We start from the raw sequence: 26,518 nt of genomic DNA, 5'->3' as shown, positions 1-26,518 counted from the left end.
CGCTGAAGAAGCTGAAGTTGAACGGTTCTATGAAGACCTACAAGACCTTTTAGAACTAACACCCCCAAAAGATGTCCTTTTCATTATAGGGGACTGGAATGCAAAAGTAGAAAGTCAAGAAACACCTGGGGTAACAGGCAAATTTGGCCTTGGAGTACAGAATGAAGCAGGGCAAAGGCTAATAGAGTTTTGCCAAAAGAATGCACTGGTCATAGCAAACACCCTCTTCCAACAACACAAGAAAAGACTCTACACATGGACATCACCAGATGGTCAACACTGAAATCAGATTGATTATATTCTTTGCAGCCAAAGATGGAGAAGGTCTATACAGTCAACAAAAACAAGACCGGGAGCTGACTGTGGCTCAGATCATGAACTCCTTATTGCCATTTCAGACCTAAATTGAAGATGTAGGGAAAACCACTAGACCATTCAGGTATGACCTAAATCAAATCCCTTATGATTGATTATACAGTGGAAGTGAGACATAGATTTAAGGGACTAGATCTGATAGACAGAGTGCCTGATGAACTATGGACAGAGGTTCGTGACATTGTACAGGAGACAGGGATCAAGACCATCCCCATGGAAAAGAAATGTAAAAAAGCAAAATGGCTGTCTGGGGAGGCCTTACAAACAGCTGTGAAAAGAAGAGAAGCGAAAAGCAAAGGAGAAAAGAAAAGATATAAGCATCTGAATGCAGAGTTCCAAAGAATAGCAAGGAGAGAAGAAAGCCTTCCTCAGCCATCAATGCAAAGAAATAGAGGAAAAGAACAGAATGGGAAAGACTAGAGATCTCTTCAAGAAAATTAGAGATACCAAGGGAACATTTCATGCAAAGATGGGCTCAATAAAGGACAAAAATGGTACGACCTAACAGAAGCAGAAGATATTAAGAAGAGGTGGCAAGAATACACAGAAGAACTGTACAAAAAAGATCTTCGTGATCAAGATAATCATGACGGTGTGATAACTCACCTAGAGCCAGACATCCTGGAATGTGAAGTTAAGTGGGCCTTAGAAAGCATCACTACGAACAAAGCTAGTGGAGGTGATGGAATTCCAGCTGAGCTGTTTCAAATCCTAAAAGATGATGCTGTGACAGTGCTACACTCAATATGCCAGCAAATTTGGAAAACTCAGCAGTGGCCACAGGACTGGAAATGGTCAGTTTTCATTCCAATCCCAAAGAAAGGCAATGACAAAGAATGCTCAAATTACTGCACAATTGCACTCATCTCACACGCTAGTAAAGTAACGCTCAAAATTCTCCAAGCCAGGCTTCAGCAATACGTGAACTGTGAACTTCCAAATGTTCAAGCTGGTTTTAGAAAAGGCAGAGGAGCCAGAGATCAAATTGCCAACAACTGCTGGATCGTGGGAAAAACAACAGAGTTCCAGAAAAACATCTATTTCTGCTTTATTGTCTATGCTAAAGCCTTTGACTGTGTGGGTCACAATAAACTGTGGAACATTCTGAAAGAGATGGGAATACCAGACCACCTGACCTGCCTCTTGAGAAACCTATATGAAGGTCAGGAAGCAACAGTTAGAACTGGACATGGACCAACAGACTGGTCCCAAATAGGAAAAGGAGTATGTCAACGCTATATATTGTCACCCTGCTTATGGTGGATGGCATCACTGACTTAATGGACATGGGTTTGGGTAAACTGTGGGAGTTGGCGATGGACAGGGAGGCCTGGCATGCTGCAATCCATGGGTTCGCAAAGAGTCAGACACAACTGAGCGACTGAACTGAACAGAACTGAGACCGTCACGTGTGGCAGAGGACCCTGAGGAAGCCAGTCTCACTCACAAGGTAAATGCGAATGGGCATTATCTAGGGTGGGATGCAGGGAGGGGACAGAAGGAGCAGAGCACCTTGGCAGAGACTGTGGCTGAGGAAGGACAAGGCCAGTGTTAGCGAGGCGGAGCCAGCGCCTCTGGAATGGATGTGCACCGTGAGCTAGTGCACAGAGTGGCTGAGGCCTGAGCCGACTAAGAATTCTGCTGCTCTTTCAGAGATGAATGGGGAGGACTTCTCTGGGGTCCCGTGATTAAAACTCCATGCTCACAATGCAGGGAGCACAGGTTCGACCCCTGGTCAGGGAAATTCCACTTGCTGTCAAGAAAAACGGTCCTGCAAAACGCTGATGCTGTTTGCATGAGAGTGATAGGATGACTCATTTCCCCCTTTATTTCTAGGGATTTCCATGGACCTCTAATCCTTTGGGCACCTGATGCGAAGAGCCAACTCATTGGAAAAGACCCTGATGCTAGCAAAGATTGAGGGCAGGAGGAGTAGGGAGCAACAGAGGATGAGGTGGTTGGATGGCATCACCGACTCGACGGACATGAGTTTGAGCAAGCTCTGGGAGTTGGTGGTGGGCAGGGAAGCCTGGTGTGCTACAGTCCATGGGGTCGAAAAGAGTCAGACATGACTGAGCAATTGAACAGCAACGACCAGTGGTTAAAGCTCTGCTTCCATTGCAGGGGGCAAGGGTTCAATTCCTGATTGGGAAACTAAGATCCCAATTGCCACAGGGCTGGAAAACAAAACAGAACAGTAACAATGACAACAGCAAACAAAGATCAACCAGAAGCCCTGCAGAGTTTTTCCAGTGGCGTGACCGGATTAGATCCGCACCCAACTGTAGAGCCAGTGCTGTCGAATTCGTGGGCTGGATGCAGTGAGGCCAAGCAAACCCAAACGTGGGAGTTTGGAACAGAGAAATGTTTATGCAGAACCAAGAAAGGAGAACAGGTTTTTGGCTTGGGCTGAAAAACCCCAAACTCTCCAATGGTTTTTGGAGAAGAATTTTTACAGGCAAATGTACAGACTTCAGAGTGTGTGAGTTCTTCTCTTTGGTTGTTGGTGAGGTAACAGGGCGGTTCACCAAGGATTTTGTGCTCAGCCTGAAGTTACCATCCTCCACCTGGGTGGGGGCCTTAATTCCTGCAACAATATATACAGTACTCTTGCCTGGAAAATCTCATGGATGGAGGAGCCTGGAAGGCTGCAGTCCATGGGGTCGCTGAGGGTCAAACATGACTGAGCAACTTCACTTTTCATTTTCATGCATTGGAGAAGGAAATGGCAACCCACTCCAGTGTTCTTGCCTGGAGAATCCCAGGGACAGGGGAGCCTGGTGGGCTGCCGTCTGTGGGGTCACACAGAGTCGGACACGACTGACGCGACTTAGCCTTAGCCTTAGCCCTTGAGGCAGGGCTAGGACTGCTTTATCACTGCCCTGCTGTTTCTCGACTGCTTTCCCTTTGTTCTGCACTCCCTCAGGTCCCTGGTGACTGCCTGAATCTGCCCTTTGGAGCTCAGGGAAGGTCTAGGAGGCTGGAGCTTCAGCTACAAGCAAGAAATGAGGGACATGGAAACGTTACCGTGGCTGGGAGGGCCTCCCGCGGCCCCGCGTGGTTTGACCACTTGGCAGCAGAGTGGAGAGAGAAGGTGGACAGAGCCACAGAGGACTGGGACCAATCACTGTCTGCGGTTAGGAGGTCCCTGGCCATCTCTGAGGATGTAGCTCCTGAGGAAGGAAGGTGGGCTACAGGCCTGAGCTGCAGGCGGCAGCGGCAGGAAGGTCGTCATTTGGGAGTCTGCTGGCTCCTCCACCAGCTTCCTGCCTGCCTCTCTCCCTCTGCCTTGTGGGTCTTCATCTCCCGGTTCTTAGGACTAAGGACGCTGGCTGGCTGGCTGGTGGTAGGTGCAGTCACAGCCTTGATTTTCTATTTGTCTGATCTCAAGGAAGGCTGATGGTCCCGGCGGCAGGCTTAGCTCCAAAGGTCCTGCTGCTCCTGTCCCAGAAGAGCTGCAAACGGTGGAGATCATGGGAATGGGGCAGAGAGAAATGGAAGCGAATGGGGTTACCTAGGGGTGCCCTGTGCGGTCTTGGGGCTGGACAGACAGGACTGTCTGGGGTCAGGGGCTGCCCCTAAGGGGCCCTGTGGTGGGGAGGACACGCGACACGAATCTCTCCGCCTGCCTGGGTCTCCAGGGTCCCAGCTCCTTGAATACAACCCGGCCTCGAGGGAGCAGCCTTCTCCCAGCCCTTTCCTGCGGCCCCACGGCGCTGTCTCCGCACGCCTGTCACACACCTTGACGGACTAACTGCTGGGCCCCGAAAGCCCCGTCTCCCGGTCTTTCAAGTCGACCTCCCGGGTCTGGGCCGAAGGCAGGCAGGAACTAGCCCGAAAGCGAAGCGCGGTCAAAGAGCCTAAGCCGAAGACGGACAGGCCGGGGGCGGGGCGTGCCCTCTGGGCGAGGCGTGTCCTCCAGAAGGGGCGTGGCGTCGGGCTTCTCCTGGGCTTCTCGGCAGCCCGGCGCCCGCCTGTCGCCCAGGGGCGTGGCCCGGGCCAGGGGCGTGGCGTTGGGGGCCCAGGCCGTGGCTGAGCCTGGGGGCGTGTCTCGGGCCGGGGGCGTGGCCGGAACGGGGGCGTGGCCCGGGCTGGGCGTGGCGTTGGGGCATCTGGGCGGAAATGCGCTGGAAGAGGCTCGGGCAGCGGGCTTCGCGGGGTAGCGAGGGTCGCGGTGCTAGCGGACCGGTGGCCGTGTGCGCCTGGCGGACCTGGTGAGGCGGCAGGGCCCCGAGGTTCCGGGTGGTCGGTGGGCGGGGTGCGAGTCCACTGTGTTGCGGGGATCCGGGCTCCCGGGCCTCCGGGCCTCCGCAGCGGGGCTCGGCGGTGGGCTGGGGTTAGCCGCCCTGCTCGCCGGCCGCCGGCCCGGCGCACGGTCAGCTTAGCGACGTCTGTTCCTTTTTCAGGGAAGCGCAGGGCCTGGCGCCGGACGCGGCCTTGCGCCCTCGGGAGACTGAGCCTTGGCGACCCCGCGGGGTCCTCCCGGGTGCGGCGGATGACTTCCCCGGCCTTCCTGGGCGCCTTGTGCCTGGCGCTGAGCTGTTTGGGCGGCGCGCACGGGCTCTGGAGGAGGTGAGCCGCCGAAGGGGCGCGGGGCGCGGGTCTGCAGGGGAACGGGGGATAGGCGGGGTAGGGGGACACGGGTGCCCGAGCTTCGGGGTGGCTCCGGGGCGGCGCGCGCGGGCTCTGGAGGAGGTGAGCTGCTGGCGGTGCGCGGGGCGCGGGTCTGCGGGGAAACGGGGGTGGACCCGGGCGCCCGAACTTGCGAGCGGCTCTAGGGACGGCGCACGCGCGCATTCCGACCAGGGTCGGTGCGATCCTGGTGAAGGGGTCGTGGTTCCTCTTTCCTAGTTTCTTTCTCTCGCCCTCCCTTCCCTCCCCCTCGTTCCCTCTTTCCATTCTTTCCTATGCACCCGACGAATTAGGAGTAAACAGGGGCTCTGGGAGAGGATTCGCATTATACTTCTGTAGAGGAGACAGAGATCTGAGTACCAGATTTGAATTTTCTTCTCTTTTATTTGGATAATGATCTTGTTAATAGAAGGAGTTCATACTTCACTTACAGGAGTGGGAAAAGTTCAGTTTTCGTTTTTAATGAACCATCGTTGTTGTTTTATCATTTACTTTAAAAGGTAACATTAAATTTCAGTTTTCCAAGAAAGTGTTATTTTCTGAAAACGGGCTGCATTAAATAACTAAGCCTTGCCCTCAAGTTAAGAGCGGTTCACCAGAAAGGTAGTGTGGAGTGCGGACTGAGTGTGAACTGCTGGCTCACATCCAGATGTGTGATCCAGAGCCCTCCTCCAAGGTCGTTCAGCCCGAAGTCCCCAGAGTGATGGCACCTGCCTCCTAGCGCCAGTGCCAGGAGGCATCAGTGAAAGTACGGACCGTGCTCCGAGCCACACCTGGCCTACAGTGATCAATGCAGCAGGCCCCCTCCATAGGGGGACTGCAAGTTGTGGACTTCCAGAGACGCAAACGTGTTCACATACCCAGTTACGTAACTTAGTCCACGTGTCTGGCATACTTGTCATGCGCAACTGAAATAATTGGCGAGCAAGGCAGGGGTTCGAGACCACGAGGGTGACTCAGAGCCTGAGGGCCTCACGGGTCAGCGGGGTTTTCCCAGGCCCCCTGCCTCTGGTTGGGAGGCTTTTCTCTCTACAGCGCAGTCAGCGTCTCCACTGATTGGAGAGGATCTCTCTCAGGCTCACAGCACTCTTTAGCCGGGGTGGTATGTGGTAATTGTATTACAGGCATTGTTGAGTCTTGAGTTTTATTGATAAACTGGTCTAGTTTTCCTAATCTCTGCCTACTCTTCCAGCCTCGGTTTCCGCCTTTGTGAAATAAGGTTTTCATACTGAGGGGAAAAAAGCACTTCTACAGTCCATGGGGTCGCTAAGAGTCGGACACAACTGGGCGACTTCACTTTCCCTTTTCACTTTCACGCATTGGAGAAGGAAATGGCAGCCCACTCCAGTGTTCTTGCCTGGAGGCTCCCAGGGACGGGGGAGCCTGGTGGGCTGCCGTCTCTGGGGTCGCACAGAGTCGGACGCGACTGAGGCGACTCAGCAGCAGCAGCCGCACTTCTCCCAGCACTGACACCCATGCCCTCTTTTTTCTCTTGTACTCAGCACGTGCTCATTAGTTCAGTCTGAGAAAAGTTTTCAAATATTGTGAATTCTCTGCTTATTAAACAGTACTCAGTTATTTACAAAACTGTTATGTAAGAACTTGTTTCTGTTTGGCTTTTGCTTCTTCTAAAATTTCATCTATCCTAATAAAATAAAATTTCATCTATCCTGAATGACATGCCTGCTTGAGTTATATGCCCTGTTGCTACTGATGTTTTCCATCTGGAAAGTGAGTATTTCCACAGGCCAGCCTTTCTGCCCCCATCTCTGTGTGTGCCAAGCCTTGCCAGCCTGGTGGAAGGGCTTCTGCTGAGGGATGGATGAATGCTACTCCACAGCCCCTTATGGAACGTCTCAGGGTCAGATGGGTTTCATGGGGGCATTGGAAGAAGTCCTTAGGCTCCCAAGTCACGCATCCTGCAGAGAACAAGATCCCAGTGGCTGGGGTGGTGCCAAGCCCTGTGCAGCCCTGGGCGCTGTTCTGTGGCCCGACGAGCTATAGGAGCCACTGTGTTTCTAGGCTTGTGGGTGTTGCACGTGCTGCTAAGGGCTCGTTGGTCTGTATCTGTCCCGCCTGAGCCTCTGAGGAGAAAGGGGCGTTCTGAGCAGCCCTTCACTGCAGAGCCTTCCCGGCTGCCTGGTCCAGAATCCCAACCCCCTCCCCACCTGCCAGGCTTCCCAGGTGGCACAGTGGTGAACAGTCTTCCTGCCAGTGCGGGAGGTGCCAGAGACGTGGGTTCGATCCCTGGGTCGGGAAGATCCCCTGGAGAAGGAAATGACAACCCACTCCAGTCTTGTCCAGAGTCGGACATGACTAAGCACGAAGCACGCACCCCACCGGACAGGCCTGTTACCCTTGTCCCTGGGCCGTGTCGCCTGTGTTTTCTCAGTCGCCGTAGTCATTGTCTCCCTCACTGGCTGGCGCTGCAATCGGCCCCCCAGTCCTCTCAGCGAGCCCCTCCCCGCCGACAGCAGCGCCTGGGGACCCGGCTGCGCATTCCTGCCCACAGCAGCGCCTGGGGACACAGACCCCTCCCCGCAGCAGCAGCAGAGCCTGGGGACCCGGCCACCCACTCCTGCCCACAGCAGAGCCTGGGGACGCAGACCCCTCCCCGCAGCAGCAGCAGCCCCTGGCCTGCAGCTGGCATTCAGTGTTTATTGAATGATCGATGGATGAATTAATTTTTCTGTAACTCAAGTTATAGAGTAAGCTCTTGTCTTTTTACAGTGATGACCTTGAGTGGAGCAAACTAATCATGGTTCACCACTGGCCTGCGACCGTGTGCCAGGTGAGTTCTACGGGGACCGGTGACGCCCACGGAGAGGAGGTCCCGTGCAGGCTCCTCCCCAGCGCCTCTCACTGACCAAGCCCCTGGCCCACCCGCCCCTCGAGGCTGAGCTCTCCCAAGCTGAGACCGTGCCTCCAAGAGGCCCTGCGTGAGGGGCCAGGGGCCCTGCCCTGAGAACCAGGTGGCGTCACAGATGCCAGAGCAGGTCTGTCCTCTGCTCAGGGGCCCTTGGCTCATGCCCCCTTGGAAAGCTGCACCTTGACCCCAATTTCCCCCCCACCAAAGGCTCATCCAAGACACTAGGTGAAGAGCTGGGGTAGAAAAGGCCCCGTGGGCGCTTGGCTTTGCCCTCTACTGCCTCGTGCCTCGGGAAAGCCTGACTGCTTTGGACTGTGTTTCCTTGGGGATGGGAGCAGGGCATGGTTGGTCATCCTGCCCTCTGCCCCCTAGTCTGAGCCTTCTGACGTCAGATATTGCCGTCACCTAAACCAGGCCTGCCCTCATTTCCAGACCAGCCATACGGAGAAGCGCCTCCCACATCAGAAGGGGTTTAAGCAGGAGGGCTTGCGGGTGAGCCGGCTCCTCACCACACCCAACGTGTTCACTGCGGGCACTGGGCCCAAGTTCTGATGCCACTACCTGATAGTCGAGGTGTGTTTCTTAATGGTTATTTATTTCGGAAAAGATCCATTTTAGCGAAACAAGTTGGAGGTTCCTGTAAAGTGACTCCATGAGTTAATTATTTGACTCTCTTGCGTTTCTGTTGGCTCCAGATTCTCAGTGCTTATTATTGCATTATTGCATTTGAACCTGGTGCCTGAACAGATCTGAATGCGCCTGGGTGCCATGTCAGCCTCTGGTTCCCAGTTTTTGATTGCATGACAAGAAAATTATTCATGGGTAACTATGGTGTTGGAGAAGACTCTTGAGAGTCCCTTGGACTGCAAGGAGATCCAACCAGTCCATTCTGAAGGAGATCAACCCTGGGATTTCTTTGGAAGGAATGATGCTAAAGCTGAAACTCCAGTACTTTGGCCACCTCATGCGAAGAGTTGACTCATTGGAAAAGACTCTGATGCTGGGAGGGATTGGGGGCAGGAGGAGAAGGGGACGACAGAGGATGAGATGGTTGGATGGCATCACGGGCTCGATGGACGTGAGTCTGAGTGAACTCCAGGAGTTGGTGATGGACAGGGAGGCCTGGCGTGCTGCGACTCATGGGGTCGCAGAGAGTCGGACACGACTGAGCTGGTGATGGACGGGGAGGCCTGGCGTGCTGCGACTCATGGGGTCGCAGAGAGTCGGACACGACTGAGCTGGTGATGGACGGGGAGGCCTGGCGTGCTGCGGTTCACGGGGTCGCAGAGTCGGACACGACTGAGCGACTGAACTGCACTGAACTATGAGTGCATCCATCAGATAGACTTAATTTTCAGGCACATTAAAAAAATAGCTGTTAAATTCTGTTTTCCAAATTTTTGGTTCACCTTTTTCAAATAAAACATCCAGCCCCCACCCCATGTGGTACCCTCATGAACATTGTTTATCGTAAATTATCACCAAATTTATTTGGTGTTAGGATTTCATTGATGTTTGTCAAAAGAAAGGAAGGATGCTGAGTGTATTTAATAAACAAGAAACCACTTGTCCCCTGTCTTTTCTTCATAGGAAGTTGAGAGCCACTGCAAAGACCCTCCGAATTACTGGACCATACACGGACTATGGCAAGTACTTCCTGCATTTCAAACTTGAGCAGCCCCAGAAGCTGGCTAACCTGGGGTTCTGGCTTCACTCTGTGCAGACGTGTATGCTGGAGATTTCTTAGGAGTTTACTCAGCAGGCCAGAAGCTTGTTGAGAAACACCGTTAGTCTTCCTAACATGACCTGCCTTCTGCTGTCCTTGAGTTCTGTTTTGGTGGGACGATAACAGTCCAGCTTAAATATGCATTTAGGGGTTCTGGGTACATTTTCAATCACTGAATTTTAATTTTCTCATTTTCTTCTTTTGGAACCAATAAGTAAATGCATAAAAATAAATGTATGTATGTTATACATATGTGATTTGTATCCATAGTATACACACTTCACAGACACCCAGATTTTTTCTTCTGGGTTTGCCTGCAGCCTGTTTAGTTTTTTTTTTTTTTTTTTTTTTTTTGTGGTGTGTGCATGTATTCAGGACATCAAACCGTGTGCGTTTGTTTGTCCAGAGGGAGCGACCGGCTCTCCCCCTCCCTTGAGAGGCAGGCAGTCCTGGCTCCTGCTGGCCCTGGTGTCCCTCAGGGACAGGGTCAGTGGACTGCTGGTTAAACAGGGGCCTGAGGACCGGGCCTCATCCCACCTCTGGTTTTCTGTGACTTCGCTAGTGCCTTCGGCCGCCCTCCAGCTGGAGGGACGGCACCCAGCTCTGTGGGGAACTGGGCTAGTTTTAGGGGCTGGGCCAGGCTGGAGAAAGCAGGTTTGGTCCCTCGTGATCTAAGCTGCACGTGGAGATGGAGCGTGGACCCGTCCAGAATTGGGCGCATGAGGACAGGATGAGGCACAAGTGGAGGGACACGTACCCTGGACATTCCCGCAGCCGGCCTTGAGTCGTCACCAGGCACGTCCTGAGCACGACACGTACCTTGTATCCATGACCCTCATCACCTTTAAAGAGGTGGAACCTCTTTCAGTTCTCATGCTGAGCTTGTTGAGTGGAGATTTGCAAGTAACTCAAAAAGTGTTGGTCGCTCAGTTGTGTCCAACTCTTTGCAACCCTGTGGACTGTAGCCCGCCACGCTCCTCCGTTCATGGTATTCTCCAGGCAAGGATACTGGAGTGGGTTCCCATGGCTTTCTCCAGGGTATCTTCCCAATGCAGGGATCGAACCTGGGTCTCCTGCACTGCAGACACCACCAGGGAAGCGCCAGAACCTGGCCAGGCATCTCCACTGGCCCAGCTCTGGGTCGCCTCCTGCTGGGCTGTCTGTCCGCTTCCTGTGCAGGAAAGCCTGTTTGCACTGCGCCTGAAGTTTGGAACGACTTTCTGCTTTGAAGGGAACTCCAGTAGTGCCCGCTTGTGCCCAAGCGTGACTCACGCTCTTCCGTTCTCTCCAGACCACAACTCGAGTGTTTTCTCATGCCCTTTGGAACCAGCCAGACCAAGACTAATTTCTCTTTATTTTTTCAACTCTAATTTCAAGGCCCGATAAAAGTGAAGTGTGTAACCGATCCTGGCCCTTTAATCCAAAGGAGATCAAGGTACTAACTTTAATAGTGTTCCCACCGCAGAGTCCCCAAAAGGTTCGCTCCTCCTCCAGGTGTGCCCTCAAAGCTGTGTTTAAAGTGTGTTCACCAGCGTTTATGGGCATCTAAAGCAGCCCTGTGGATTAAGGATGAGCTGTGTCTCAGTAAGTCCTCTGCCCTGGGCCCGATGGGCTGCAGCGATGTGTGAGGGGCGGCAGGGTTGAGCAGGCCGGCCCTGGCTCTAGCCTGCGGCCCATGGCTCCTAGTCTGAGCCCCCTGCCCGCTGGGCATGAGCTCAGGCGTGTGTACCGCCCTGGCATGCAGGACTGCCGTAGCCCCCAGGGCGTTCTTTCTGGCTGTGGGTGGGCTTCTCAGTGGGGCCAGTGAGCAGGGGAAGAGAGGATGGGCCTTTCCAGGACAAAGACTTGTATTGCAGAGTAACTCTGGGCGCTGCGGTTACAAGAGCTGGTAGCAGCCACACACACACACACATGCACACACACACACGTGAGCGCAGCTTTCCATGGGATGCTGACAACCCCTCGTGTGTGATGGTCAACTGTCAGGGACTTGTGACTTCGTACCTGGACTTATCAGGCAGGGTCTGCGAGTTCCTGAGACCTCTCTGAAAACGTGGAGCAGACTTGGGATTTGCCAGAATTGTGGGCCCTTCCCAGGACTGCACGGCCCCCAGAAGGACGAGGTAATCGCGTCCAAACCAGTCACAGGTTCTCATGCCAAGAGCGCATCGGGCACTGTGCCAGGGGCCGGGCAGAACCAGGTGTGGTCTCCAGCCCCCCCTGCCTGCAGCCAGGAGCAGGGACAGACGTCCCCTCTGGGTGCCTGGAGGGGAGGGTAGTCAGAGCTGAGGACGGCAGGCCTAGGCCCAGCTCTCCAGAGGAGGTAGTGGTGAGCTGGGATCCAGCTTAACCAGAGACAGGAGAGGCAGCAGCCTGTGCAGAGGCCCCGGGGTAGGACGGAGCTCTGAAGCAGCTGGGAGAAAGCCGGCGTGGCTGGGGGTGAGCCGTGGGCCCGGGCAGGGTTCCTGAGTCCTGTGTGCTGCTTAAGGCTTGTGTGTCTGAGTAAGACGCAGACGTAGTCTTTGGAAACATTCAAGCTGGAGAGAAGGAAGCCAGTGTCGTGGCTTGATACTTTTGTGGGGTTTTTTAATGCTGAATAATACTCCCTTGTGTGGGTGGACATGATCTGTCTAGCCGTTCACCGTCAGAGCGTATATTTTCACACACGCTTTCACGATTCCCCAGCCTTCACTTTTACGTGTGTCTGAAGAAGCAGGTCGTGCAAAATGCACTGAGCCATTTCACTCACCTGAGTGTTATTAACTCGCAGAGCTCAGTTTTGTTTGCTTTTTTTTAATGTGTCCGTTTATCAGGTCTGCCTTCTAGGTTTGAGTTGTCAAGCCTCACGTGGATTTATTATCATTGCTGTCTTTACGTGCAGGACCTTTTGCCAGACATGAGGAGGTACTGGCCCGATCTGCTGCATCCGTCCAACTACAGCCACCAGTTCTGGTGAGTCTGCGTCCCCAGGCCCGTCTCGGGCCCCACAGCCCAGGTGTGAGGTGGGACCGCGGGAACAGGGGTCCTGAGGCTGCGGAGCTGGAGCAGCCTCGCGTGTGCCGCACCCTCTTTGGAGCGGTCCTGCAGTGGATAAGGAATGAGGGCGAGGGGAAGTGACTCTGAAAACTTGCTTTTTAATCCATTTTATCTTTCATTTTGTGTGCATGCTAAGTCACTTCGATTGTGTCCGACTCTTTGTGACTCTGTGGACTGTGGCCCGCCAGGCTCCTCTGTCCGTGGGATTCTGCAGGCAAGAATACTGGAGTGGGTTGCCATGGCCTCCTGCAGGGGATCTTCTGGACCCAGAGGTTAAACCCGGGTCTCCTGCATTGGCAGGTGGATTCTTTACCACTGACGCCACCTGAGAAGCCCTCCCTCACTGCAGGATGGCAATTTATAATTCATCTCACAGTGAATCAGGTTTTGGCCAAAGTGATTCACTTAACTTGGAAGTATATTTGTGTAGACTCTTCAGTCAGTTCAGTTCAGTTCAGTTCAGTCGCTCAGTCGTGTCTGACTCTTTGCAACCCCATGGACTGCAGCATGCCAGGCCTCCCTGTCCATCACCATCTCCCGGAGTTCACTCAAACTCATGTCCATCGAGTCGGTGATGCCATCCAGCCATCTCATCCTCGGTCGTCCCCTTCTCCTCCTGCCCCCAATCCCTCCCAGCATCAGGGTCTTTTCCAATGAGTCAACTCTTTGCATGAGGTGGCCAAAGTACTGGAGTTTCAGCTTCAGCATCAGTCCTTCCAGTGAACACTCAGGACTGATCTCCTTTAGGATGGACTGGTTGGATCTCCTTGCAGTCCAAGGGACTCTCAAGAATCTTTTGGAGGAGTTAAATTTTGGAGAAGAGCTTTTTGAAACAAAGCAGAGTGACAGTGACCTCTGTCCTCCTGGCTCATGGGTGTTCGGATTGCGAGTTCACTCGAGGGTGTGTGGCTGGGAGGTGGTTCACTCACGGCTCTGGGTCCGGAGGCTGTAAAAGTTTGGGAGACGAACAGTCCACGTCTCCAGTACTGGCTCTGAGCGACCTGAGGTCTGGAAAGTGGTTTCAGAACAGACTGTGGCCTACATGGGTTGAAATAGTGAAAAACAATAAAAAAAACTTTGAGCACTTCATGGTGTACTTAAAAATAAAAACTCTTCGGTGACTAAGTAAACAGAAGAGGTTTCAGTAGTTAGAATATTCCAGGTAGAATCAGGCAGGTTTTTGCCAAAGCTTAAAAACATACCACTAAACATAGACAAGGCATCTGCCCAGGTGGCACAGTGGTAAAGAACCTGCCTGCCAGTGTAGGAGCAAAAAGAGACACAGGCGTGATCCCTGGGTCGGGAAGGTCCCCTGGAGGAGAGCATGGCAACCCACCCCGGTGTTCTTGTCTGGAGCACCCCATGGACAGAGGAGCCTGGCGGGCCACAGTCCAGGGGGTTGCAGAGTCGGACAGGACGGAGCAACTAACACGCACACACGTAACACAAAGACGGCCTTCGGTGGGGCGAGTCCTTCAGCGTCTGATGAGGTGGTGTGGGCAGAGCACACACTTGGGTTTGTGTTCTAATAAGGGCAAAACGATGCACCTTTCAGGTTGGGTGTTTAAAGGATGCACTTAGAAGCTTGTTCTAAATGACGCAGGTAGCGTTCGTGCCTTTGGATGTGGAGATGGTGCTCATGTGGCCGGGTGCTTACCGACTCACTGGTTATTGCCTGAGGGTGGCTATTGCCCAGGTCGCCTTGCTATCTTGGATCAAATGTCCACAGAGGTGTCCTGGCCTCTCCTGTCCTTAAGGGGGAGGCTTATGTCAGAAAACTTGTCTCTTTAATCTCAAATGGGAATCGTGTATGCAGAGGAGAGGGTCCTGGTATCGGCTGGTGCTCAAGATAGTTCCCTAAGATTAAATCTGTTAACAGAACCAGCCATCCTGAAAAATACGTGTACATGACCATCTGCAAAATAGGGGTGTTATTGGTTTCTGATTCTTATAAGAAAAAGGACTTCCCAGCAGGTTAAGTGGTAAAGAATCAGCCTGCTAATGCACGAGATGTGGGTTTGACCCCTGGGGTGGGAAGATTCCCCTGGAGGAGGAAATGGCTCCCCACTCCAGTATTCCTGCCCTGGAGAATCCCATGAACAGAGGAACCTGGTGGGCTCCCGTCCATGGGGTTGCAAAGAGTTGGGCACGGCCGAGCATCTAAACAACAAGAAAAAGAACGAGAGTTTGGTCATCTCTAACATCTGTTGAGTTAACTTGCTCTGGAAACAACAGTGGACGTTTCTTGACTATTACAGGCTAGGAGCGGTTTGGGCATGTGTGACTGCTTCCGCCCCTGACTTCTCCAGCTCCTTCTGTGGAAGATTCTGGAATGACTGTCCCTGTTGTGCAGAAACTGAGGCCCCCATAATTCAGTTTCACGTTCAGCTAGTTGAAAAGAGTCTCCTTTTTCTACTTCATAGAATTTAGAAAGTTAAGAAATAATTCACTGTAGGTGCTATTGTAGATGAAGAAAGTTGATTATTCATGTTATTAATATCTCTTCATGGTTTTCTTGGGGCTCAGCTCATAAAGAATCCGCGTGCAATGCAGGAGACCCTGGTTTGATTCCTGGGTCAGGAAGATCTGCTGGAGAAGGGATACCCACTCCAGTATTCTGTCCTGGAGAATTCCACGGCCTGTGTAGTCCATGGGGTCGTAAAGAGTCAGACCCGACTGAGCGACTTTCACCTTCGTTTTTCCCTTTCATGGTTTTCCTGGGCCCAGGAGACTGGTAGCTCACAGCCGTTGCCCTCGCTCAGGACTACTCCCTGGTGATGCTACCGAGGACTCGGTGATGTTTACGTTGTGCTTCTGTGAGACTGCATCTAGGTGCCTTCTGAGTGCTTGAGTGACTGTCTATTAAATCTTTGTGAATTAATCGTTGATAAAGCTGATGCCCGTGTGGCATTCCATGCTAACCATGGTTAGCTTCTGAACTGACAAGTCGTCAGTCATCCTAAAGGCGGGTGTAATCCGTGTTTGGCAGTTGATTGGTTGACAGCGTGGGGCATTGGAAGGGCCCCGAGCATGGGCTGAGGCAGGCCGGGCTTGCCTGGCTGGGCGGCCGTGGAGCCGGGCTGCTCACTGGCCCCTGTGAGCCTCGGTGTCCCCACTTGTACGCCAGCAGTCACGTCTTCACTTTGCGGCATTGTGAGGCTCGAGTGAAGAGGGGTGAACGTTTTGCAAACCTTTGCGTGCATGTGTGGTCAGTCGTGTCTGACTCTCTTTCGACCCCACGGCCTGTAACCTGCCTGTGCTCTGTCCGTGGAATTCTCCAGGCAGGAATACTAGAGTGGGTTGCCATTCCCTTCTCCAGAGGATCTTCCTGACCCATGGATTGAACCCATGTCTCCTGCACTGGGAGGTGGATTCTTTACCACCGAGCCACCCGGTTTAATTTTCGGTAAAACACGAGCATTTATTATCAGTAGTGGTGTTTTTCTTCAGTACAAATCACTGCTTGTTTGTGGGCATTTGGCTGGGCTGCCGCTTCCGTGCAGTCGCCTCTGTAGATGACGTCTACACTGCAGTGAGCTCGGGGAACCGGCTCAGGCCGTGCTGGTGATGCGTGAGCCTGCCTTTTCTCGCCAGTGGCTGAGGCGTGGCCGTCCAGCCGCGCCCATCACGCCCCCTGCCGTCCAGCCGGGGCTCCCCGGGAGGACACCCGGAGCCATGTCATCCTGTGAAGCCTGAACAACGGTGATCGTGTCTTTCTCAGTTGGGTTTGTTGTTAATCTCAGAAGCGAGTTGGAGCCGCCTGGCGGAGGAAGGCCTGGAGAAAACTGACGAGGGCTGGTGGTGCTCGACTGGGCCCGGCGGGGCCTGGGGCCTGTGCTGAGAGGAGGACGTCTGTCCTTCCCGCTTTGTGAAAACGACAGTCTGCCTCCTGCCCGGATGCCCTGCACGAGCAGCCGTGCGGGTGGCTTATTGGGAGGTGGTGTCGTTGCCTTTTAAAGTGGAAAGTGAAGTCGCTCAGTCGTGTCCGACTCTTTGCGATGCCGTGGACTGTAGCCCACCAGGCTCCTCCGTCCATGGGATTTTCCAGGCAAGAGTACTGGAGTGGTTGCCATTTCCTTCTCCAAGATTACCTTTTAACCAGAGTTTTGCTTTTTTTTTTAAACACACCCTTACAGGAGCCATGAGTGGAAGAAGCATGGGACCTGTGCCGCCCAGCTGGATGCCCTCAATTCCCAGAGGAAGTACTTTGGCAAGAGCCTGGATCTGTTCAAGGCGCTGGCCCTGACCAGGTGGGACACCCAGGCCTGTAGGCTCCCCTCCCACACCCCACTCTCCCAAGTCACTGCACACCCACACCCTAGTCCTGGGGATGAACGGGGCTGCGAGTTGCCCAGCGCAGCATCCCTGGCTCAGGTACCATGGTCCCGGGAACCAGGCAGCGGAGTCGTGCTGAGAAACATACACCTCCTCCCATGAGCCTTTCCAGACCCCTGGGGGCCTGACTGCATGGAGTGGACTCAGAGACTCAAGGGACTCATCACACAGGTCCTGGGAGAAGTCGCCCGTGCGGGAGACCCCCCGGGCACCTCCCTCTTATCAGACTCCGGGGAGGAAGGTGCCCCCCGTTCACCAGCACAGACCTCACAGTCCTGGCTCATAAGCAGCGTGAGTCTGGCCGACTCTGCAGCCCAGGTTTTATTGAATCCAGCAGGAAAAGGAGAGTATGTGCTTACGCTGAAAGTTTCAAGGTCAAATATTTGAATAATACGTCCCTTCAGCCAACAACTACTTACTAAGGACCTCCTGGCTACCCTTCCTGAATCTGCGTGGCTTTCCATACACATGCGCAAGTGCAGAGTTGCTGAATTCTGGGACCCCTGGAGCGTCAGCCAGGCCCACGGGGGTGGACAGGCTGAGTCTTGGCCTCCCTGGAGTGTGTTCCCCGGGACCTGCCGAGGAAGGGCGCTCCTGCCCACTGAGTGTCTGATGGGAACTATGTAGAACCGCTGTAGAGAAGTCATAGAGTCTCCCAGCTTCTCCAAGGAAAATAAAAAATCTCAGTGCTCACAAAATTAAAGCTAAGGCGTCAAAACACATCCTTTCTCTTTTGCTCTGTGTTATAAACCACTGGGCTTCCCAGGCGGCACAGTGGGAGGGACCCGCCTGCTGTTCAGGAGACATGAGACACAGATTCAGTCCCTGGGTAGGGAAGATCTCCTGGAGGAGGGCATCGCAAGCCACTCCAGTGTTCTTGCCTGGAGAATCTCATGGACAGAGGAGCCTGGAGGGCTACAGTCCATGGGGTCACAAAGAGCAGGTTAAAACCACGTGCTTTAGAAAGTGATTCAAGACATTCAAAGTATTTTAAAGATTGATCTAATCTGGGGTTGTTAGGATAAGCCTAGAATCCAGAATCAGCTGCTAGCTGTCCTTTAGGACAGGCATGGCGGGTAGGTGGTTATGTGGTGCCCACTCCAGTTGGTGGCAGCCACCCGGACTGGTGCTGAGAGGTTCTGGTGCTGGAAAGGGGCCCAGATGAGGCCCTCGTGTGCCCACGGGTGAGGGGAGGTCGGGCAGCCTGAGTGCCACGCCTGTGTTGCCTGTACTTACGGCCCCAGGTAGTGAAACTGCACACTTCCCTTTAAGAGGGTCTTCATTTGTATTATGAAATGTGATAGTAACAAGAAAGGAAATTGGACCTTCGTTATACAGCTTTCTTTTTTTTTTTTTTTGCTTTAAAATTTAGCATGCTCCAAAAATTGGGGATAGAACCATCTACCGATCACTACTACCAGGTGAGTCTTGCTTCTGGCTTCTTATCAAATGTGTATCCGCTGACTGGGGACGCCCAGCCACAATCAGGTGTCACCTCAGCCGTGAGCTCTACTCTGGCTTCAAAGAACCCAAACCAGGCACTCCCACTTGACTATTACGTTTCTAAATAGATTTCATTTAAATTTTATCTTCCTGTATATTTTGTGTAAACTCAAGGCTAGTGAAACATGATTTTGGAGCAGGTTTTGGAGTGGTCTCCTAGTGAGGAGTGTGTTCCAGCCTCTTAAGAGGCTGGTATTAATAGAATGTGCAGTTGGATAGCACAGTTCTATGAACCTGAAGAAGAAAATGAAGATTTGTTTTTATGATGTAATTGTGCTTTGTTTCATGATAAAAGTGTAGAAATTGGAACCCGGCAGAGCCTGTTGGCAGGTGGCCTGTACAGAAGGGCTCACCCTGGTGTGAGCGCAGTTGTGGGTGGACGGCCTGGCCCCCAGGCAGCGGTCACTACCCGCCCGGGCCTGAAGCCTCTGCTCTCGGGCCCTTACAGTGTGAGTCAGCTGACCCCACTCTGGAGACAGTTTTTGTGTTTGTTCCATATATGAATGTGGAAACACCCAAAAGTCGCTGTCTTCAGCAATTCTGAGTTCCGGTGCCTCGGCGGGTCCCGAACCCTCAGTCTGGTGACCTGGTGTGACTAAGTCAGCATGTGCGTCTCCATCCTTGGAGAGTAGGGACGGGCGGAGCAGTGCCCTTCCAGATGGACTGCAGGCTGCCCTCTGTCCATCTGCCCAGGAGGCAGGGCATTTGCGGTCCCCTTCAGTATCGCCTTGACTCACATTTAAGTGGATAAGTGGAATTTTCTTGCCCAGAACGTGACGTTCAGAGAACAGACTTCAATTCCAAGCCAGAGCAACAGCCACAGCGCGTGTTTTCTGAGCTCCTTCTCTGTGCTGGAGGCACGAGGCGTGGCGTCAGCATAGGCAGGGCCTGCCCTCTCGTCTCCTGGCAGGAGAGCTTCTGCTTTTGTACCCGGCATGCTGGCCCTGGATCAGGGCCGAGAAGGGAAGGGAGACCCACGTAGTGCCGCTTGTGTGGACTCCGGTCTGGAGGGGGACCTACGGGGCTGCTCCGTCTCCTTCAGGGCCCGGGGCTGGGGCAGTTCATCCCCAGTGTCTCCGAGCTGTGTCCATGAGCCAGGGGCGCTCTGGGGAGAGCACGCCGCTGTCGGAAGTTTGCATCCACACGAGTGTAAACCAGTGTCACTTCTGACCACAACAGAACGGTTTGTTTGCTCTGCTGACATTTCATTTCTAATGCAGTTTATCCGATTTCAGGTGTCGGACATCAGAGATGCACTTGTCAGCGTGTACAAAGTCGTGCCCAAAGTCCAGTGTTTTCTGCTAGAAAAGGTCAGATGTGCTATGCTCTGTCATCCCCTCTGTCTCTACCAAGACGACCCGTGCAGTCTTCTGAGAGCGCGTGCTCACCGTGGAGTTCCCAGGGGCAGAGTTGTGTTGGGGGTGGGGGTGTGTGTGTGCAGGTGTACAAATGGTGTATGTCCACGTGTGTGTGTGTGTGTGTGTGTGTGTGTGTGTGTGTGCTTTGAAATAACAGGCTGTTGTTTGACACCGTGCTGGGCAGGCTGCCGTTCTGGCAGCTGCTGCCTCACAGCGGGGCTCCTGTTCCGGAAGGCGGTGAGGCAGGGACGGGGCCCTGTGGGCATGTCACGCAGCGTTTACGTTGTTAGTCCTGTCAGCTGTCATTTCCCGTCCAACTTCCAGATGAGTTGTGCTTTCCTCTGTCAGCTGCTGAAGTCTTAAATTCATTTAGCGATAGGGTGCCGTTTACCTGTTCGTCGATTGTGATGCAGGCATGGTGTGTGGGGGCGTGTCTGCTCGCACCTTTGTCCAAGCTGAAAGTGGGGTCTCCTCCCCGGCCATGTCCAGGCTGGCTCGGGGCGGGGCTGGAGGTGGCCGCAGCCGCCCCTCTGGGCCCTGGCCCCAGTTCAGCTCTGAAGCGGGGGTCCCGCTCCTGGAGCCCGGATCCCAGGTCCAGATCCCTGTATTCTGTCTTCTTTGAACCACTGTGATGCTCCAGCCTGCCTTCTGAGGCATGTTCGCTCTTCCCTTCAGGGTCAGGAGGTGCAGCTCCTCGGGCAGATAGAGCTGTGCTTCTCCAAGGACCTGCAGCTGTGGAACTGCTCGCATGCTGCGGAGCCGGCGGCCCGTAGGCAGGAAGCTTGGCCGAACTTGGGCCTGCATGTCTGTGAGGACGGCCCCGTCCTATACCCTCCGCTCAACGAGACCAAACTCTGATGCCGCGGTTTGTAAATCTCCACTTTGAAAAGCAAGAGAAATTGACAGACTACTGCTTTTTAAAAAGCAACTCACAGCCGCCTTCCCCCGAGCCTATTCTGTTTGTCCTGCTTTGCACCTCATGTCTGGGAGCTGAGTCTTGTGGTCCCTGTAAAGGTGGGGTGTGCAGGGGGTGCACCGAAAGGGAGGGGGTATCCCCGCCTCTTGGCTGCCTTGTGGTTGGAGTGAAGCTCTGGTTTCCTTTTTCTCTTCTTTGGCAATCTCTGCGACCTCCTTGGAAAATAAGGCAGGCCCACTTGGGCTGATGGTACAGACTCAGGAGAACTCACCCTTGTGTCTCTCAGCTCTGAGGACACGTTGGGGGCCGTCAGGACCAGCCCTCCAGCAGGAGCCCAGGCTGCAAATGGATGGCGGGGGTGGGGGTGGGGGGGTGCAGGGAGGGGTAGCGCGGTGCTAGAGGGAGTCTCTGCCTTGGGCCTCAGGGCTGTTGGCTCCTGTTCTGCGGTCACCTGCCAGTATCTCCCTTGGGGGGCTGGTGAGGATGACCCAGTGTCCCCTGAGGGCCCTGGTGCTGGCAGGCGAGATGCTCTGTGTGTGCGTAGGGGGTGGGCGTGGGGGAATCTGGGTGTGTGCCAAGTGCCAGCCCACACCCCCACGGCATAGGTGCTGCTCCCTGCAGACTAGAAGTCCCGCAGGGCAGGCAGTCCAGCAGCTCCCACTTCTTCCCCAGGAAGGCGGCATCAGTCCTCAGATGCTGGGACTGAGGCCCCTGGGGGCAGGTCTTTGTCCCCTGAGGTGCTGCCTGGAGGCGGGGCCCCTCTCAGCGATGAAGCGCGTCCAGGCTCAGGCAGCTCTGCAGACAGACGTGCTCAGCGACGGATGAAGCTTCGTCCAGAGGGAGCCGAGCGGTGCGTCGGGAATCCGAGTCAGATTTTGGCCCGTCTCTTTCCCTAAGGGAGGGAGGGTCACTCTGCTCTCCACGTCCAGGCTGGGGCCACACGCGGCCTCTGCCGGGCTCCCTGTGCCCCAGGCTCACACGCGCCGCGGTCCGCCCACCTGTCTCCTGAGTTTCCCTGTTGCCCTGCCGCTGAGGGCATCTGCTTCTCCCTCTGCTCATTTGCGTCTGGCTCTTAAGCGAAGGGGAAGGAGGAAGCGTGGCAGAGGCTTCATCTGCGCCCAGGCCGGCTGGACGCCTCCTCAGCCAGCCGGGGCCTCCCTGTGGCGAGCCTCTGTCCCCTGGAGAGACGTTCAAAAGGCGGCTGTTGTTTCTTCTGACTCATTTTGCAAATACATGGCTCAAGGCAAGGGTTTCTACTTCATTATTTCCAGATGAACTGGTAAATTTAAATAAAGCTTCACATTTGAATTGAATTTATTTTATAGCTTTGGAGAATCAAGAAAAGCAGTGGTCTGCTGATATTCCTCGGACACCAGTCTTTCTAAAATCTGCCTGCGTGCTTTTTAAATAGGCTATAATTTTTCTAATAAAATAACGTTTATTACTATACAGTCTGAGCATGTCTGGAGGGTAGGCTGAAACCTGAGCAGGATGGTGTAACAGTGAAGGGCAGCTCCAGAGTGAAGGGAAGCGAAATGTCGACGGTCCTAAGATTTCGGATGTGGCCCGAATGGGATAAAATCAGGAGCAGGCTTAGCAATTCCTAACAGGATCATCGTCCAGTCAATGCTTGTGGCCTTTTATTAACATTTCTGTGTGGCCTCGAGCACAGGATCAGCAGTGATGACATGGCTGATAACCTGAGTCCAGGCCGGTAAGTGTCAGGCGATGGGCTGCGGGTGGCCGCAGAGGAATGGAAGTCTCTGTCCAGAGCCCGAACCCCAGGGAGGGAGCCAGGGTGTTCTGCGAAGGCGTCACTGAGTGTGATTTTGAACGAGGACCTGAAGGAAATGAGGTTGCAATCCATGGAGGAAGAACCTTCCCGGTGGTGGGAGCAGATGGACCAGAAGCCCAGGGCGGCAGCAGGCCTGTGTGAGAACAGCCGGGAGGCGGGTGTGAGAGGCCCACAGGCGCTAAGCAGCGGCTGTGTGCAGGCCCTCGTGGTTCCCCTCCACCTGTAGAGGCACCTGTGCTGCTGGAGTCCCCGGAGCATCCGCAGGGGCGTTAGCTCCAAACCAGTGTCCTCTAGCCATCACGAGAATGCACGATCAGACTGCTGAGGGAAGAGACACGTGCGTGTCCTGGACCTCTGTGGAGCTTGTCAGCTTGCATCCTGCCCAGACAAGGACACAACACGTGGTCTAATTGTCTGTTTTATCCTTCTGGGTGTTTTGTGAACTCTCAACCAGGAATGAAAATTTGATCCAGGTCCTAAGGCAATTGAAATTGTACTGTAAATGTTTTTGCGCAATTTAACTCTGTTGGCTAAATTCATCACTGCAGCGGGCTGAAAAACCCTTCAGTGAGCATAAGAAACTTTCCCTGGAAAGCTCTGGCTCAGGAAATGAAATTAGCAGGACACAGTCCCAGGTTTTAAATAAACTTTGGTGCTTCTGTAGAAAGATGAATCTATTGTGCTGTCTATGGGGTGAGCTGTTTCCTGTAGAGGGGAGGTGGCAGTAACTAGGGTTTCCTTGTCCTGACAAAACCTTAAACAGTGAGAAATGCTGCAATTTTACATAAATTTTGTGACGGAAATTCTGTTTTTCTGAGTGACTATAATGAGTGTAGTCAAAGCTCTGGTTTTTCCAGGAGTCACGTACGGATGTGAGAGTTGGATCAGGAAGAAGACCGAGTGCCCAAGAACCGATGTTTCAATCTGTGGTGCTGGGCAAGACTCTTGAGAGTCCCTCGGAGTGCAGGGAGATCAAACTAGTCAGTCCTGAAGGAAATCAACCCTGAATACTCATTGGAAGGACTGATGCTAAAGCTGAAGCTCCAATACTTTGGCCACCTGATGCGAAGAGCCAACCCAATGGAAAAGACCCTGATGCTGGGAAAGATCGAAGGCAGGAGGAGAAGGGGACGGTGGGACGAGATGGATGGCATCACTGACTGGATGGACATGAGTCTGAGCAAACTGGGAGATAGTGCAGGACAGGGAAGGCTGTGGGGCAAGGCTTAGCAACTGAGCAACAGCATGATGAGTCTTGCATTTACTGCCGACAGAAAGGATTAGCATCCCAGGCTCGACGTGGGGAGGCTGTTAGAGGGTTGGCGTGTGTAGGTTTAGAAGCTGTGGAACGGCAGTGACTGCGCAGGTTTGCCTGGAACTTAGAGGGTTGGCGTGTGTAGGTTTAGAAGCTGTGGAACGGCAGTGACTGCGCAGGTTTGCCTGGAACTTTTCACACCTGTGCAGCTGTCAGGCATTCGTAATCCCTTTTTTACGGAAGAAATTGTACAATAACTTTTCCTATTCATTTTTGATGCCGAGTCCACAGAGTATCACAGACTCATTTTTACCAGCAAAGATGTCGACCAGCACAGCTGGGGGGGAGGTGGGGGGAGGGTCCAGTCACCACTTGTTCTGCCCTCCTGCCTACTGGGGCATGTCTGGCCCTCCACGCCCAGCCCCCCCGCCCCCCCCCCAGGAGATGTGAGCTCCTCCTGCTGCCACGGTGATATGGTTACTGGGGTACATCAGCCCCTCCCCCACCTCCCCTCAGGAGCTGTGAGGCCCTCCTGCAGCCACGGTGACCTGACAGCTTGGACATGGTAGGTATTTAGTAAGTCCAAGAATCCCGGAAAGACAGCAGTGGATCAAAGATGACCACGTTCATCAGTGGCCACCTAGCAGCTGAGAGCAGAAATTCAGCCCATGTCCACCACGCTCCCCATACTCAGGCGTACCGTGCCCCCTCAGTCAGAGGCTTGAACGCCACCTGGATTGTTTTCTCAGACTGAAAATGGCCACATCAAGAAATATTTGAGTGTCCCATCCAGGACGGGTTTCCCAGGTGGCTCAGTGGGAAAGAACCTGCCTGTCAATGCAGAAGATGAAAGAAACGAGGGTCCAGTCCCTGGGTCGGGAAGGTCCCCTGGAGTAGGAAATGGTGACCCACTCCAGTATTCCTGCCTGGGAAACCTCATGGACAGAGGAGCCTGGCGGGCTGCAGTCCGTGGGGTCGCAAGAGACGGACGCACCTGAGGGGCTCGGCGCGCACACCCAGAGCACTGTGTGTCTCCCTGCGTGGGCGCTCCGTTTAAGTCGATGGACATGACTCATGTTGCTGTAACTGGGGATCTAGTCTATGACAGCACCGGTAAACCTGGTGATTTGGGGGTGGGGGACGGTGGGGTGCCCCCGACTGCAGGGGCGAGGTCTGAGATGTAGATTACTGAAGTGTGAAAATCTTAGCTCTCGAGAGTGCTAGTAATCCCTGGTCTCGTTTATAGGTGTTTACTTCACGTTCCTGTCTCAACAACATAAACACAAGTGTGTACCATCACAGAAGCTTGGTATGCATGGATGCTTATCAGTTGTGGCCCTTACAGTTACAAATAACAGCAACAGACGTGGACGCTCTCTTTAAAATGAAGGGAGTTAATTAGCTTGAGCAACTGAAACCGCAGCCGCAGGTCTAGTCTGACCTGGGGCCCAGCTCAGTCACTGCACTGTTGGCTGGGCTCTGTCCTCCACGTGGCCCCTTTGCCCTGAGCCTCGTGTGACAAAACGTCACGTCACGCTTTCCACTGCCGGAACCAGCCTTACCTCGAAAGAAAAAGTGCCTTTCTACTGTTGGCATCTGTGCATGTTTCTGTACTGATCCAGTTCAGTTCAGTTCAGTCACTCAGTCATGTCCGACTCTCTGTGACCCCATGGATTGCAGCACGCCAGGCCTCCCTGTCCATCACCAACTCCCGGAGTTTACCCAAACTCATGTCCACCGAGTTGGTGATGCCATCCAACCATCTCATCCTGTCGTCACCTTCTCCTCCCACCTTCAATCTTTCCCAGCATCAGGGTCTTTTCAAATGAGTTGGCTCTTCACATCAGGTGGCCAAAGTATTGGAACTTCAGCTTCAGTATTGATCCGTATGTATTGCAAATCATGAGTTCACACCGACACTTCCGATTCCAGTTGAACGCTGGAGAGCTTACGGTGGCTTTCTCCTTTTCCATGTTGTAACTTTCTCTGATGTCCACAAACCCAGCTCCTGTGACACTCAGCATCTTTGCTTGTATGATCGCTCCACCTCCTGACCCTGATGCTGCCCCTACACGATCGTCGGCACCCCAGGCTGGGCCTTGGTGGTCCCCCCATCCCCTCCCCCCTACAAGTCCTCATCACTGGATCCCCAGCACTTCAGAGGGAAGAGCGGGGAACGAGAGGGAGGGAAGTCTTAGGCCTTGGCAAGCATCGGGGTGCAGTGTTACAGTCCATGCCGTCCAGGCACGTGCCGGTTGTTGTACTGAAATTCTTACGGAAGACACGAACTGTGAGCATAAGACGGAAGAGGAGGATGCACGTTCAGCAGCGGAAGTGTTCTAACGGGAAGCTCAGTAATCCTACCCCAGTTACCTGCCGTGTGCTCCCGCCCAGAAGACAGTCCCCACCGTGGCTAAGGGGTGAAGTGACCGCACGCCGTCTCAGGTGTGTCCCCGGCGAGCTGAGGTCCAGCCCAGCGACACAGCTAAGGTCGGCGAGCCCCGAGTCCAGGGAGTGCCCCTTCCTGTGGCTGGGAGGGCGTCTCTAGTGCGGGGCTCTGCGAAGCTGTGATAACACCTGTGTGAATAGCTTGAGCTGCCGCACCTCCTGCTCCGGTGCTAACACGGCTCGCGGGACCAGGGCGCTTTTGCGAGATGGGCCTCCTCGGGCTGGACAGACGCGGCTCTGGAAGCGTCTGTGAGAGGCGGGTGGGAACCG

General features: G+C 53.9%; 1 protein-coding gene across 1 annotated transcript; it reads left to right on the top strand.

Annotated features, from left to right (window-relative positions):
• RNASET2 (ribonuclease T2) lies at positions 4,470–22,930 on the top strand. Its single transcript, XM_018053463.1, has 10 exons — positions 4,470–4,589; positions 4,782–4,947; positions 7,738–7,798; positions 9,467–9,522; positions 10,980–11,037; positions 12,484–12,554; positions 16,775–16,888; positions 18,346–18,394; positions 19,712–19,786; positions 20,510–22,930. Exons 2-10 carry the CDS (start codon positions 4,871–4,873, stop codon positions 20,690–20,692), a joined length of 744 nt encoding a protein of 247 aa, XP_017908952.1. The 5' UTR covers positions 4,470–4,589; positions 4,782–4,870; the 3' UTR covers positions 20,693–22,930.

Source organism: Capra hircus, chromosome 9, assembly GCF_001704415.2.
Source record: "Capra hircus breed San Clemente chromosome 9, ASM170441v1, whole genome shotgun sequence".
In the NCBI taxonomy this organism is placed as follows: domain Eukaryota; kingdom Metazoa; phylum Chordata; class Mammalia; order Artiodactyla; family Bovidae; genus Capra; species Capra hircus.
Note: the sequence above shows the minus strand (reverse complement) of the source record. Positions and strands in the feature narration are given on the sequence as shown.